The following is a 15,143-nucleotide window of genomic DNA, read 5'->3' as shown; positions in this document are numbered from 1 at the left end:
AGACAGTCCCAAACTGTTGTTCAAAGGAGTTGTTCCAGTTTACATTCCAGCAGCAGAGTAGAAGAATGCAGTGACTTTACATCCTGGCCAACACTTGGTATTTTCCATCTTTTTTTTCTATTCTATTTTATTTTGAAATATAAAAACAACTGAAGCAAACAAAGTTGAGATTGCTTTTGCGGGACCTTTTCGTTTTTGGTTTGCTTCTCTGAATAATTAACCATCTCAGGCTTCTATTTTGTCCAGCCAAATCCTGCAGGCTGTGTGTGTGCGTTTTCGACTTTGTTCGACATTTTTTGCTCACTCGGCCACTTAAGATGTCATCTGGTCAAGAAAATAAGGTATGTGTCCGATGCGGGGCAAGCCCTTTGAGGACTCTGGAAGTGTGATAAGTCTGTGAAACTTATGCAGACCGTCATTGGCCTATTTCTCTTTTCTAGAGTTCACGATCTAGGAGATCCTGTTCGCCTCTGGTCTCCCCACTGCCCTCCCGGGATCCCTTGGAGGCGCCTGGAAAGCTGAGCTGCCGCCCGCCACCCGCCAGAACATGGGCGGGGCAGGGCCGCTGGTCTGCACAGAGCACGCGCAAACGAAGCACGGCGCATGCTCCGCAGCGCGGCGGGTCCACAGATGAGGGGAGTCGAGACTCCCGCGCCCCACCATCCCCATCGGAGCTGCTGCTGAGCCACTCAATCTGAGCCCTGGCTACCAATAAAGTTCGTTTAAAAATCATAATCATTCTTAAGAGAGCGAAAGAGGGTGCGAACTATCCGCGCGGCCCCGCAGGGAGAACTGGCGCGTCGGGAGGAGGCAGCGGCGGCAGCGGTTGCGCCGCGACCAGGAGGAGCCGGTGGCGCCGGGCGGCGGGTCCGCGGCGGGCGGGGGACGGTGAGTAGCGGCTCGCGCTGCGGTGCAGCGGCGCTGCACTCACTCGCCCTCTCCAGCGGCTGGGGGTTCGTCCGGCTCCACTGGGGAAGAGTCAGCTTCTCCCCGGGGTCCCGGGTTGTGCCTTACTCTCGGGAGTGGGCAGGGGCCTCCAGGCCCGGCTCCCCCATCCCCGGGTTCGAACAGCCGAGCGCCGGCTCTCCCGCCCTTGAGCACCGATCCCAAGTTCCAGCTAGAGAAGGTGGGCGGCAGCGCCAGCCCGGCGCCCCCTCCCAGCTCCCAGCGGTCGGTACCTGGAATTGCCAGGTGGGCGGGAAAGAGGGATGGAGCGGGGGCGGCGCTGCGGCCCCAGTCTGGCCGAGAGTTCGGCTTTTTGCCTGCCCCAAGTCCTGAATGGGGAAGGGGCGACCCAGGCTGGGCCGGACACCGGTGAGGGCGTGAAGTGCTCAGGTTAGGTTTGACGGCGAAGAGGGTCCTCAGCTCCATCAAGGCATGTAGACTCCTCTTCTCCCTGCAGTGCGACCCCTCTTTATCCGCGACCCCACCCTTCCCTAGTTTCTTGCTCATAGAGTGCTGGAATATAAATGAGCCAAATTGTGCTGTTCCATTGACACTGGTTGCTACAGACTTAACTTTACTCGGAGATCCGAGGAGCCATCGGCAGTTCCCTGGAGTAAGAACGTGAGAGCGTGTGAGAGTAAGAACTTCCTTATCAAGAGCTAGTGAAGTGGCAGTGGGGTCTGAAAAGGGCTGTTAACTTCTCTAGGTTTTTATATATCTCCTAACATCCAGGTAATTTCATTGACCCTAAGAAGTTTTTCAGTATTTTTACAAATATAACTGTACTTCTACTTAAATAAAGGCCGTTGTGAGAAAACAACCTTTTGATTGGTGAGTTAACTCACCCTTTGTTTTTCTAATTTATTAGTCTGCATTAGCAAAATGTTAAGTTTTGGGGAAAGGGTGTTTATATAAAGTATTATTGTCAAGGTCTTTAATTATACTCAGAATTATGCTTATTTCTAGGAACGTAATTGTTTTGACCTAGTGTTTTAAGTCTATGGAGTAGTTTCTGAAAAGCAAGAGTCTGACTGCCTGTTAACATTTAATTTGGCTTTTTTCTTTAAATTTATTTATTTATTTATTTTTGAGACGGAGTCTCGCTCTGTAGCCCAGGCTGGAGTGCAGTGCCCGGATCTCAGCTCACTGCAAGCTCCGCCTCCCGGGTTCACGCCATTCTCCGGCCTCAGCCTCCCGCGTAGCTAGGACTGCAGGCGCCCGCCACCTCGCCCGGCTATTTTTTTTTTTTTTTTTGTATTTCTTAGTAGAGACGGGGTTTCACCGTGTTAGCCAGGATGGTCTCGCTCTCCTGACCTCGTGATCCACCCGTCTCGGCCTCCCAAAGTGCTGGGATTACAGGCTTGAGCCACCGCGCCCGGCCTCTTTAAATTTATTTTAAGGAAATTAATGTATTATTTTTAAAAGTATATGGTAAAATTGATCTTTTTTTCGGTGTACAGTTCTGCGAATTTTAGACTCATGTAACCACCACTACAATAAGGATGTAGAACAAATCTATCACTCCCCGCCCTCACAGGAAAAAAAAAACCTAATGTGATCCCTTTATATCATACTCCTTACCCCTGGCAATTATTAATATTTTCTAGAAATGGAATCATAACAGTTGGTAATCTTTGGATATTAGCTTTTTATTCACTCAGCAAAATGCCTTTAAGATTTTTCCAAGTTGTTTCATGTATGGATAATTTCTTTTCTTATTGCTGAGTACTGTTTTATTATGTGGAAATGCTACAGTTTGTTTCTACATCTGCCCATTGAAGGACATTGAGGTTGTTTTCAGTTTTCTGTGATTATGAATCAATCTGCTGTAAATACCATGTAAAGGTTTTTTGTATGGACATGTTTTCATTTCTCTAGGGTATTGCTACAAGTGGATTGCAGGGTCATATGGTAAATGTATGTTTAATTTAAAAAAAAAACACTGTTAAACTCTTTTCTGGAGTGTCTGTGTCATTTTGCATTCCCACAAGCAACATGTGAGAGTTCTAGTTGCTCCACATACTCCCAGCATTTGGTAGTGTCAGTTTTTTAAGACTTAGCCATTTTAATAGGTGTGTAGTGGTATCTCATTGTGGTTTTAATGTGCCTTTAACTAATGGCTAAAGATGTTGTACATGTTTTCATGTGTTCATTTGCCACATGGAGTCGTTGGTGAGGTATCTGGCCAAGTCTCTTGCCCATTTTTAAATTGGTCTGTTTTCTTATGTTGAATTTTGAGGGTTCTTTTTATGTTCTGGATACAAATTATATGTCAGTTACATGTTTTTCAGGTATTTTCTTCCAGTCTGTCTTGTCTTTTCATTCTAACAGTGTCTTTCAGACAGCAGTGTTTTTAATTTTGGTGAAGTCCAGTATCAATTTTTCCTTTTATGGATCTTCTGGTGTCATGTCTAAGAACTCTGCCTAACAGGTCAAGATTTTCTCCTTCTAAAAATTGTTTTCTAAAAGTATTCCATTTAGATCTGTGATCCATTTGAGTTAATTGTATAAGGTGTGAAGGTTTACTTTTTTGCTTATGGACGTCCAGTTGTTCCATTAGCATTTGTTGAAAAGACTGTCTTCTCTCCATTGAATTGCTTTTGCACCTTTGTTAAAAATCAATTGGCTTTATTTGTGAGGGTCTATTTTGGGCCTGTTTTGTTCCACTGATTTACTTAACTTTCCCTTGGCCAGTATCACACTTTGTTAATTTAACATTGTAATGTCTTAAAACCAGGTAGTATAATTTCCTCCAGTTTCATTCTTTTTCAAAATTGTTTTAGCTATTCTGATTCTTTTACCTTTATGTATAAAGTTTAGAATCAACTTGTGGATACAGAAAAATTTGCTAGTGCTTTGACTGAAATTGTATTACACCCACAGATCAATTTAGGGAAAATTGCTAAGTTTACTTTGTTGAGTCTCCCAATCCATGAACATGATATGTCTTTCCATTTATTTAGGTCTTTGATTTGTTTAGTGTTTTATAGTTTTCAGCATACAGATTGTGTACATGTTTTGTTACATTTATACCTAAGTATTTAATGTTTTTTGAGCTATTGTAAATCTCATTCTAAAAAATACTGGTTTCAAATTGTACATTGTATGTGGAAATACAATTGAATTTTGTGTGTTGTACATATGTCCTCTGACTTTGCTAAACTCATTAGTTCAGGGTTTGGTTTTTAAATTTTTGGTAGATTCCATGGGTTTTTCTACAGAGATAATCATGTCACTTGTGAATAGAGAAAGTTTTATTTATTTTTTTCCTAATCTGTGTTTTATTTATTTTTGTTTCCTATAACAATGACTAAAACTTCATGTATGATGAATAGGAGTAGTGAGAATAGATATCCTTACCTTGTTCCCAATCTGAGGAAAGCAGTCTTCCAGAATTGTTTTATGTTATAGATGCTTTTTTTTTTTTTTTTTTTTTTTGAGACAGAATCTCACTCTGTCATCCAGGCTGGAGTGCAGTGGTATGATCTCAGCTCACAGCAACCTCTGCCTCCCTGGTTCAAGCAATTCTTGTGCCTCTGTCTCCTGAGTAGCTGGGATTACAGGTGAGCACCCCCACACCCAGTTAATTTTTTGTATTTTTAGTTGAGACGGAGTTTCACCATGTTGTCCAGGCTGGTCTCGAACTCTTGAGCTCAGACAATCTGCCGCTGCAGCCTCCCAGAGTGTTAGGATTACAGACGTGAGCCACTGTGCTTGGCCTATAGGTGCCTTTTACCAGGTCGAAGAAGTCCCATTCTATTTGTAGTTTGCTCAGAGTTTTCTCACAAATGTTGAATTTTGTCAAGTATTTCTTCTGCATCAATTGATATTATGTTGTGTTTATATGGTGGATTACATTGATTGCTTTTTGAGTATTTAACTAGCCTTGCATTCCCAGAATAAAGTCTACTTGGTTGCAATGTATTATTGTTTTTAAATATTGCTGAATTCAGTTTATTAATACTTTGTTGAAGATTTTTGCATCTTTGTTCAGAAGAGTTTGTCTGATTTTCTTTTTTGTAGTGTCTTTTTGTGGTATCAAGATAATGCTGGCTTCATAAAAAGAGTTGGCAAGTGTTTCCTCGTCTCTATTCTGGAGGAGATTGTGTACATTGATGTTAATTTTTTAAATGTTTAGTAGAATTCTTCAGTGAAACTGCCTGATTCTGTATATTTCTTTCCGAGTTTTTACATTACAGATTCAATTTCCTTCATAGTTATAGGGGTATTCAAATAGACCTCTGTTATATTGGGTGAATCATGGTCGTTTATGCTTTTGAAGAATTTGGTTCATTTTGTCTGGGTTGTCACATTTATGTGTGTAGGGTTGTTACGTTATCCTTTTCAGTCTGCAGAGTCTATGTTGCTATCCCCTATTTTATTCCCGGTATTGGGTATTTGTGTTCTCTCTCTTTTTTGTGTTAGTCTCACTAAAGTATTGTTACATTTATTGATCTTCTCAAAAAGCCAGCTTTTTGTTGCATCAGTTTTTCTGTTTGCAATTTCATTGATTTCTGTTCTTCTTTTTTAGTATCTTCCTTTTTTTGCTTGCTTTGGGTTTATTTTGCTCCTCTAGTTCTTGAGGTGAGTGCTTAGATTATTGAGTTGAAACTTTTTTCCTTTTCTAAGGTAAGCATTTAGTGCTCCAAATTTTCGTGTCTCAGGCTGGGCACGGTGGCTCACGCGTGTAGTCCCAGTACTTTGGGAGGCTGAGGCGGGCAGATCACTTGAGCCAGGAGTTAGAAACCTGCCTGGCCAACATGGTGAAATCCTGTCTCTACTAAAAATACAAAAATTAGCCCAGCATGGTGATGCATGCGTGTAGTCCCAGTACTCGGGAGGCTGAGGCAGGATTGCTTGAACCTGGGAAGGGGAGGTTGCGGTGAGCCAAGATCGGGCCACTGCACTCCAGCCTGGACTGCTGAGTGAGATTCTGTCTCAAAAATAGTAATAATAAAATAAAATATATTTTCCCATTTCAGCACTACTTTAGCTGTGCCCCACTAAGTTTCACATGTATTTTCACTTTCATTTAATTAAGTTTTTTTTTTTTTTATACTTTCCTTGTGACTACTACTTTGAATGTTGGATTGTTTTAAAAGTGTGTGCTTTTAGTTTCTGTCTGGAGATTTCCCTGTTTTATCTTTCTGTTACTGATTTCTAGTTTGATTCCATTGTGATCAGTGAACACATTCTGTATGGTTTCCATTATTTTAAGTGTGTTTGAGACAGGAGGTCGATAGATCTGGTTCCACAAGATACAGGTCTTAAAAGATCTCCACTGACAAAACAGGATGCAGTAAAGAAGCTGACTAAAACCAAGATGGTCATGCAGGTGACCACTGGTTGTCCTCACTGCTCATTATATGCTAATCATAATACATTAGCATAGTAAAGGTTACTGCCATCAGCACCATGACAATTTATAAATGCCATGGCAATGTCTGAAAGTTACCTTATATTGTCTGAAATGTTCTGGGAATTCCCCATCCCTTTCCCAGAAAACTCAAGAATAATCCACCCCTTGTATAGCATGTAATAAAAAAAAAAACCATAAAAATAACTAACCACCAGCCCTCAGGGCCGCTCTGTCTATGGAGTAGCCACTTTTTTATTCCTGTACTTTCTTAATAAACTTGCTTTCACTTCATTCTGTCGGCTCACTCTTGAATTCCTTCTGCACAAAGCCAAAAACCCACGTGGCCTCCTGGGCTGAACTCCAGTTTTGGGGTTTGCCCTGTGACATGCTGATGTTTGTTTTATGGCCCAGAATATGTTCAATGTGGGTACTTGAAAGGAAGTATATTGTGCTGTTGTATAGACAGTTCTATAAATATCAATTAGATTCTGGCTTTATTGTGTCTTTAGAATCTCATTTTGATTTATCTCTGTGTTTTTGAGTGTACCTGTTTGTATTATTGTTTTAGTGGTTGTTCTTGGTATTACATTACCTACAGTCATGCATTGCTTAACGATGGGGATGCACATTATGGTTTTGTCATTGTGTGAACATACTAAAATGAACTTACACAAACCTAGATGGTATAGCCTACTACACATCTAGGCTGTATGCTATAGCTTATTGCTCCTAAGCCACAAACCTGTACACTGTTACTGTATTGAATACTGTAGGTACTTATAACACATTGGCAAATATTTGTGTTTAAATATTTAAACATAGAAAAGGCATAGTAAACATATGGCATTGTAATTTTAAGGGACCACTGTTGTATATGCAATCCATCATTGACCGAAATGTTGTTATGTGGTGCATGACTGTATATGTGATTTATCACCATAATTTATCATTGCAGTCAATATTTTACAAATTCAAGTGAAGTGTAGAACGCTTACCTCCCTTTATAGTCCTTTATCCATCCCCATTTATAATTAATTGTCTTAAATATTTTCCCTGCATATATTGAACACCACATTGGACAGTTTTATAATTTTTTTTCAACTATCAAACATAGTTTAGAACACTCAAGAAGAGAAGGGAAGTCTATGGGATTTAACAGTATTTTTGCTCTTACCATGTTCTTTTGTTCTGATATTCCAAGTTCTTTGTTTAAAAAATTATTTCCTTTCCACCTGAGAACGTCCTTTAGCTGTTCTTTTGCATTGGTCTGCTGTCAACAAATGCTCTCAGTTTTCCCTCATCAGAGATTACCTTGATTTCCTTTTCATTCCTAGAGGACATTTTTGTTGGATATATAATTTTGAGTTGACAGTTCTTTTCTTTCAACACTCAAAAAATGATGCGCCACTTCCTTCTGGCCTCCATGGTTTCTGAGGAGAAATTCACTGTCATTCAAATGACTTTTCCCCATCCTTTTTCTCTGGCTGCTTTCAAAATGTTTTGTCTTTAGTTTTCAGAAGTCTGACTTTGATTTGTTTAGGTCTAGATTTTGACTGGTTTATCCTGTTTGGGATCTACTCAGCTTCTTGAATCTGTAGCTTTGTCTTTTTCCATATTTGGGAAATTTTCAGTCATTATTTCTTCAAGTCCTTTTTTAGCCCTATCTTCTTCCTCCTCTCCTCCTGGAACTCCAATGACAGAAATATGCAATTTTTTTGTGGTTTAGTTCCACAGGTCCTGAAGGCTTTTTCCTTTATTTCAGTCTTTGTTTGCTTGGCTCAGATTGTATGTTCAAGTTCACTAATTCTTTCCCCTGTCCTCTCTATTCTGCCGTTGAACCTATCATTGAGTTTTTAAAATTATGGTTATTATAATTTTCAGTTCTACTTTCCATTTGGTACTTCTTTATATCTTCTGTTTATTTTTGAGACTCTTTATGTTTTACATTTATTCAGGTATATCCATAATTGCTCACTGACTGCCAGTTAACTTTTTGTGTTTAAAATCCTTGTTACATAAATCTAATGTCTGTCATCTCATTGCTAGTGTCTATTGATTGTCTTTTGCATTTGAGTTAAGATTTTTCTGGTTCTTGGTGTGCTGAGTGATTTTCGATGAAACCAGGACATTGGGAGTGTTATGTTGTGATTCTCTGGTCTCATTACATTCTCTTTTAGCTTGATTCTCTTCCTTTGATGTGCTCCAAAAACAGGAAGGGTGGGGCAGTACCTCTTTACTACCAGGTGAGGATAAAACTCCAGGTTTCCTGCTTGTCTTCCATTGAAACATAGTGGGCTGGGTGCGGTGGCTCGTGCCTGTAATCCCAGCACTTTGGGAAGCCAAAGCAGGCAGATCGCTTGAGCCCAGGAGTTTGAGATCAGCCTGGCCAAAATGGCAACACCCTGTCTCTACAAAAAATGCAAAAACTAGCCAGGCGTGGTGGTGTGCGCCCGTAGTCCCAGCTGAAATGGTAGGATTGCTTGAGCCCAGGAAGTTGAGGCTGCAGTGAGCTGTGTTCACCCCACTACACTCCAGCCTGGAGTGTAGAATGAGACACTGTCTTAAAAAAAAAAGAGAGAGAAAAAAACTGAGAGTGGGAAGAGCTCCTCTTACTACTCGTCATGATGACTCTCTACTGGGGCCACCGATACCACCCTGACTGGGAGGAGGTGACCCACTGACACTGCGGGGAGTCAGCAGATGGCCTTATTACCTGTGAGAGATAGTGGAAGTCCTGACTTTCTAATAGGCTTCATCTGACACCACCCCAGCAAAAAAGTGGAGGTAAAAATGGGTAGGGATGACTGAATTGGTGGATGGGTGGAAGTTCAGCCTCCCACATGGTCTCCAGGGATGCCTTGGTGGTGGTTGGGCAGGGGTTGGGGGAGCCTTCATTTCTCCCCAGTGAGGATGAAAGTCCACCCCAGTCCTCCCCCGGTTGGTCTTCTCTGACACCACCCCATTGAGGGAGTTGGGGTGCATCAATATAGTCCTCACAAGGGTAGAGGTGTTTTCTATGTTTCTTTCTTTTTTTTTTTTGAGACGGAGTCTCACTCTGTTGCCCAGGCTGGACTGCAGTGGCGCGATCTCGGCTCCCTGCAAGCTCCGCGTTGCTAGGCTTTCCCTTTCCTGGTCCTTTGACTCAAGAGAGTAGCTTTTATGTTTCTTTTTGTCATTGGTGGTGACATTTCCTGGTTACTAGCTTCTCTATAATCCAGTCTGGGATATATGAGGTAAAAAGAACTCAAGGAAAACTCATTACCATGTTGTTCTTTATGCCTTGTGGTACCTTTTCACTTTTCGATGTCTAATGTTTGTTTATATATAATATTCACAAATTTTAGTTATATTTAGAGGAAGGAATAGGGAAAAATGTCTATCATTTCAGAAGCAAAAGTGTCTGAAGTATGTATCTTTAAAAGGATAAAATGTGATAAGAGTTTTGTTGTTGCCTTTTTATGAACATAACAGTCTTCTGGGGTGAAGAATTATTTAGGTAGAGAAAGGAAGTTGCTTTCTAGGAACTGAACCAGTGTGAGATACAGCTGGATGAACAGGGGTCAGCTCCTGGTCAGAATTTTATATTTGACCCTGTGTCCTGAAGACTACATCTTGTGTAGGGTAATAGGATGGTGATACTTGATGTCCAGATTGTACCCTAGACCAGGGGTCCCCAACCCCCAGGCCGTGGACTGGTACCATTCTGTGGCCTGTTAGGAACTGGGCCGCACAGCAGGAGGTGAGTGGCTGCAAACATACCTGAGCTCCGCCTCGTCACATCAGCAGCAGCATTAGATTCTCACAGGAGCCCAGACTCTATTGAGAACTACACATGTGAGGGATCTAGGTTGCAGCGCTCCTTATATCCTTATGAGAATCTAACTAATGCCTGGTGATTTGAGGTAGAACAGTTTTATCCCCAAACCATCCCTCCACCGTGCCCCCCACCAACCTCCCATCTGTGGAAGTTGTCTTCCACCAAAACAAGTCCCTAGTACCAAAATGGTTGGGAACCACTGCCCTAGACCATCTGATTGTATACACAGAGGATAAGATGCAGGTATCAGGCATCAGGTGTTTTTTTTTTTTTTTTTTTTTTAAAAGACAGGGTCTTGCTCTGTCACCCAAGCTGAAGTGTAGTGGTACAGTCATAGCTCACTGCAGCCTTGAACTTCCGGGCTCAAACAATCCTCCCGCCTTAGCTTCCAGAGTCGCTGGGACTACAGGCTCACGCCACCATGCCCGACCAATTTTTTTTTTTTTTTTTTTTTTTAATAGAGACAGGGTCTCACATGGTGCCCAGGCTGGTCTTGAACTCCTGGCCTCAAGCCGTCCTCCTGCCTCAGCCTCCCAAAGCACTGGGATTGCAGGTGTGAGCCACTGTCCCCAGCCAAGTATTTTTTAAAAGTTATCTAGGTGATTCCAATGTATAGCCAAAATTGAGGATCACTAGCGTAGGGTATTGGCTCTGACATTTACCTGAATGTAAAATCACTTGGGATGTATATCCATTTGGGTTCTCCAGGAAGCAAATATCAAGATGGAATTAGAAGTGCAAGAGATTTATTGGAGGAAATGCCTGAGAAGGATAAAGAGGCTGCAATGCTAGTTTTTTATACTTGTGAAAGGATGAAGAAAGATGGGGTGGAAAGAACCCCAGACTGCAGTGCATTTCTGAAAAAATCTCAGCTAGTCTGATGGGAGCCCCAGACCAAAGAGGATCCATGTTGTGCAGAATTGGCCCAACTCAAGTGGCCCTGCCTGTTTAATCTTTCCCTGGGGAGAATGTGGCCTTAACGGGAGTGGACAGTGCAGTGGATCCTGAAGGTGAGGTAGCAGAGACTGCCAGCTAGCAGCTCTTGAAGGGAGAGCTAAGCAGCACCTTTTGTGCTTGTTCTATAAACCAGATTCCAAGGCCTCCTGTGAAATTTCTGATAAATTATGTCTGAGGTGGAGACCCAGGACCATACTTTAACAAGTACTTTTAGGTGATTCTTATGATCACTCAGGTTTGTAAAGTACCGGAGACAATTGCTGAGACTATTAGGGACAAAAAAAGGAATGTTCTTCACATTTTTGGACTCTCTTGGTGGAGTGGTTGTATAGAAGGATTTTAAGTTAAAGTAGTTGAAATATAATAGCTAAATGGGCAGTAGCCTAACTAGTAATTTTAAGAAGAAACATGAAGAAATTGAATTTCTGTTCTTTTCATTCCTAAAATGCAAACAGTGCCCATTCTATTGCTTTCATTGTATGTGTAACTATAAAGGTTTGAAACTAAAGCAGGAATGTGTGGTGTAAGATATTTATTTGTACAGGATTCATTGTAAGCCAAACACTAAATTGTTATAACTAACAGCCCAATGCTGACACATGGTCATACACTATTATACGAAACCTTCTTTGGGGTGCTTTTTTAGGGACATTGATTATTACCTGTGAGGTTGAAAAGCGATTTCCACAGATTTTGAATTTGTTGCCTATTTGGTGATACACTATGGAGAATTTACAATGTTTTTTTAAATTTTATTTTAATTTTTTTTAGAGATAGCATCTTGTTCTGTCACCCAGGCTGGAGTACAGTGGCATGACCGTCGCTCACTGCAGCTTCAAATCACTGGGCTCAAGGGATCCTCCCACCTCAGCCTCCCGTGTAGCTGTGACTACAGGCATGCACCACTATACTCGGCTAATTTATTTTATTTTATTTTTTTTAGTGGCGACTGGGTCTCCGTATGTTGCCCAGGCTAGTCTCAAACTCCTGGCTTCAAGCGATCCTCTTGCCTCAGCCTCCCAAAATGCTGGGATTATAGGCATGAGCCACCACACCTGCCCTATTTGCATGTACATAATGAGATGTCTTGGGGATAGGACCCAAGTCTTAACAGGAAATTCATTTATGTTTCATATATGCCTTATACACATGGCCTCTTTTATATAGTACTTTCAGTATTTTTGTGCATGAAATAAAGTTTTGACTCTCTTTTGACTGTGATCTGTCACATGTCAGATATGGAATTTTTCCCTTATGGCATCATGTCAGTGCTTAAAAAGTTTCAGATTTTGCCACATTTCAGACTTCAGATTTTTGGATCAGGAATGCTTAACTAAATTTTGAATGCATAACTTTCACTATGCTAAGTGCTCTACATGTATCATTGATCAACAACCGTATGAGATGGATATTATTGCCAGGAAACAGAAGCCTGAAGAAGTTAAGCAACGTGTTCACTAAGAGCACAGAACTAGCAAGTGGTGCCTTTAAAGTATCAGGCATCAAGTCTAATGACCCTAATCATCGTCTCTATGAAAGTAGATCTAGGTATTTATTGATATATGAATGCCATGCATTGTGCTATTGATGAGGATTCATTCAAAAATGAATTGTGTTATTGCTGTACCTTTCAAAGAATTTACGTTATTTAAAAAGAGTGGGAGGGGCCTCAGGTATGAAAACACATCCTTGCAATGCAATGTGATGATTTCTTGATAAAACAATTAGTTTAGTTTGTACATTTTTATGAAAAAATAATTTCATTTTAAACCACAGATTTGAGAGAGAAGATCTGATCTCCTGGAATTAGAGTTGGTACAGAAACCATTTCAGCTCCAAAAATGTTGGAGGAAGATATGGAAGTCGCCATAAAGATGGTGGTTGTAGGGAATGGAGCAGTTGGAAAATCAAGTATGATTCAGCGATATTGCAAAGGCATTTTTACAAAAGACTACAAGAAAACCATTGGAGTTGATTTTTTGGAGCGACAAATTCAGTAAGTACTTGGCTGTTTTATTCCTTTGGCTTTGATTTATGAACTGTATCCAAGACTTATTGGAATAATAGTTAACTACTTGCAGTGGATTTCGAGATGTGGCCACTAGTGGCAGTGCTTATCGACCGTGATGGTGGTTTCATCACGTGTGTGACTTTACCCTTTTTTTTTCTTTCATCTCTTCCCTTCCTCTTTCACTTTTTTTCTTTTTCTACTCTCCTTCCCACGTTTTTTTCTGTCTCATATCTGTTTTAGATTTATTGGTGACACCTTGGGCATGTCTTAAACACAAACTGATGCTGACTCCAGTGAGATTTCCAACTGCTGTTTTTTTTGGAATGAAAGTTGTATTATGGACTCCTTTTTATTAGAATGTCTGTTCTCTTTTTGAAACTAGGCAAGACTACGGAAGTTAGAGAATTAATAGTTTGCTTTACTCTAAAGAAATAAGACAAAACAGATTTGGGAGGGCAAAATTTGCCTATGAGAAGGAAATCTTACTTTAGGAAATTCATTTGGATTCTAAAACACATCAGAGTAATATTTTTTGTCATTAGTCCTGAGAACGTCTAAGGATATTTTAAATTGTAGCAGACAAACTAAAATGTATTACCCAAATAAGAAATACTACAAACCTGGTTACTGGCCCAACTTTAACATCAAAGATAATTTTATCATTTTAAAGATTAATTTCTAGTCTGCATTCTATTACTCTCTTTTTAAAAATATTTCCATATTTGCTTCCTCCCTCAGAACATATTTTAAGAGCAAGCATTTTAACTCTTGATGATGTTTGCTTTTTGTACCTACTACCTGAAACCAAATAAATATTTAAGTATGCAGTCAATCCTTATTATTTATAAGTTCTGCATATGCAAATTCACCCACTTTGTTTTATTTATAATAAAATATTTATTTGTAACTCCAGAATCAGTATTTGTGTGCATTTGTGGTCATTTGTGGACATAACATAGAGCAGCAAAAAATTTAAGTTGCCCAGCGTGCACTTCCCAGCTGAGGTCATCAAACAAGTCTCTTTCTTGTTTCAGTCCCTCATACAGTAAACATGTGTCCTTTCTGTGTTCTGTGTAACGCCACAGTTTTTACGTTTTGTGCTTTTTCTTGGTGATTTTGCTGTTTAAAAATGCTCCTAAGTGTAGTGCTGCAGTGCTGTCTAGCATTCTTAAGTATAGGAAGGCTATGATGTGCGTTACAGAAAAAATAAATACGTTAGATAAGCTTTGTTCAGACATGAGTTACAGTGCTGTTGGTCGTGAATTCAGTGTTAATGAATTAACAATATATATCAGTAAGGTGTCTTTAAACAGAAACACATAAAGCAAGGTTACGTATTGATCAGTTGATGAAAATGTAACCAGGGGTTCTCAAGAACCTAACCCTGTATTTCCCTTAGGAGCAGTGGTTCAGTATTTGCCAATTCAGTGTTCACATTGGCATTATAGAACATAACTACTGTGAATAATGAGAATTGACTATATGACAAAATAGAGTAAATTTTAAGTTCAAGGGCAACCAGGGAGCCAGGGAGGTAAATTCCTTTTTTTTTTTTTTGAGACAGAGTCTCAACTCTGTCTCCCAGGCTGGACTGCAGTCGTGCTCCACCTCCCAGGCTCAAGCGATTCTCCCATGTCAGCCTCCTGAGTAGCTCGACTACAGGCATGTGCCACCACACACAGCTAATTTTTGTATTTTTGGTAGAGACAGGGTTTCACCATGTTGGCCAGGCTGGTACTGATCTCCTGGCCTCAAGTGATCCGCCCACTTTGGCCTCATAAATTGCTGGGATTATAGGCGTGAGCCACTGTGACTGGCGGTAAACTGCTTTTTTGCATTCTTGTTCTCATTTTATCACGAAAGCACCAGAACCCATGGGAAAGATGTAGGGAAAGGAGAGCAAGCAGTGACCTAAGGGAATTCCCCTTCCCAAGACGTTAATCTTAGACCACTACTACCTGTGACTGTGTCAAAGAAAAAAACATGGCAGATAAATCCAAATCACGTGGGAAGCTATAGCTTTAGGGGAATGTTTTTCACTCTTTCACTGTTGG

The 15,143-nt window shown here is 40.7% G+C and overlaps 1 protein-coding gene across 5 annotated transcripts in view; it reads left to right on the top strand.

Annotated features, from left to right (window-relative positions):
* The first annotated feature begins 601 nt into the window (after positions 1-601).
* The window catches only part of RAB23 (RAB23, member RAS oncogene family), a 35,212-nt gene continuing 20,670 nt past the window's right edge, over positions 602-15,143 (top strand). Inside the window, exons 1-2 of one of the 5 annotated variants that reach the window (XM_003897772.3) lie at positions 602-716; positions 12,855-13,074. In XM_003897772.3, the coding sequence (XP_003897821.1) occupies positions 12,920-13,074 (155 nt within the window). In that variant the 5' untranslated portion in view covers positions 602-716; positions 12,855-12,919. Of the gene's footprint in view, positions 1,171-4,487; positions 4,509-12,854; positions 13,075-15,143 lie in introns of those variants that run through there. The other 4 variants (XM_009205422.2, XM_003897770.3, XM_009205423.4 and 1 more) reach the window with 4 other exon arrangements.

This window comes from Papio anubis, chromosome 6, assembly GCF_008728515.1.
Source record: "Papio anubis isolate 15944 chromosome 6, Panubis1.0, whole genome shotgun sequence".
NCBI lineage: Eukaryota > Metazoa > Chordata > Mammalia > Primates > Cercopithecidae > Papio > Papio anubis.
Note: the sequence above shows the minus strand (reverse complement) of the source record. Positions and strands in the feature narration are given on the sequence as shown.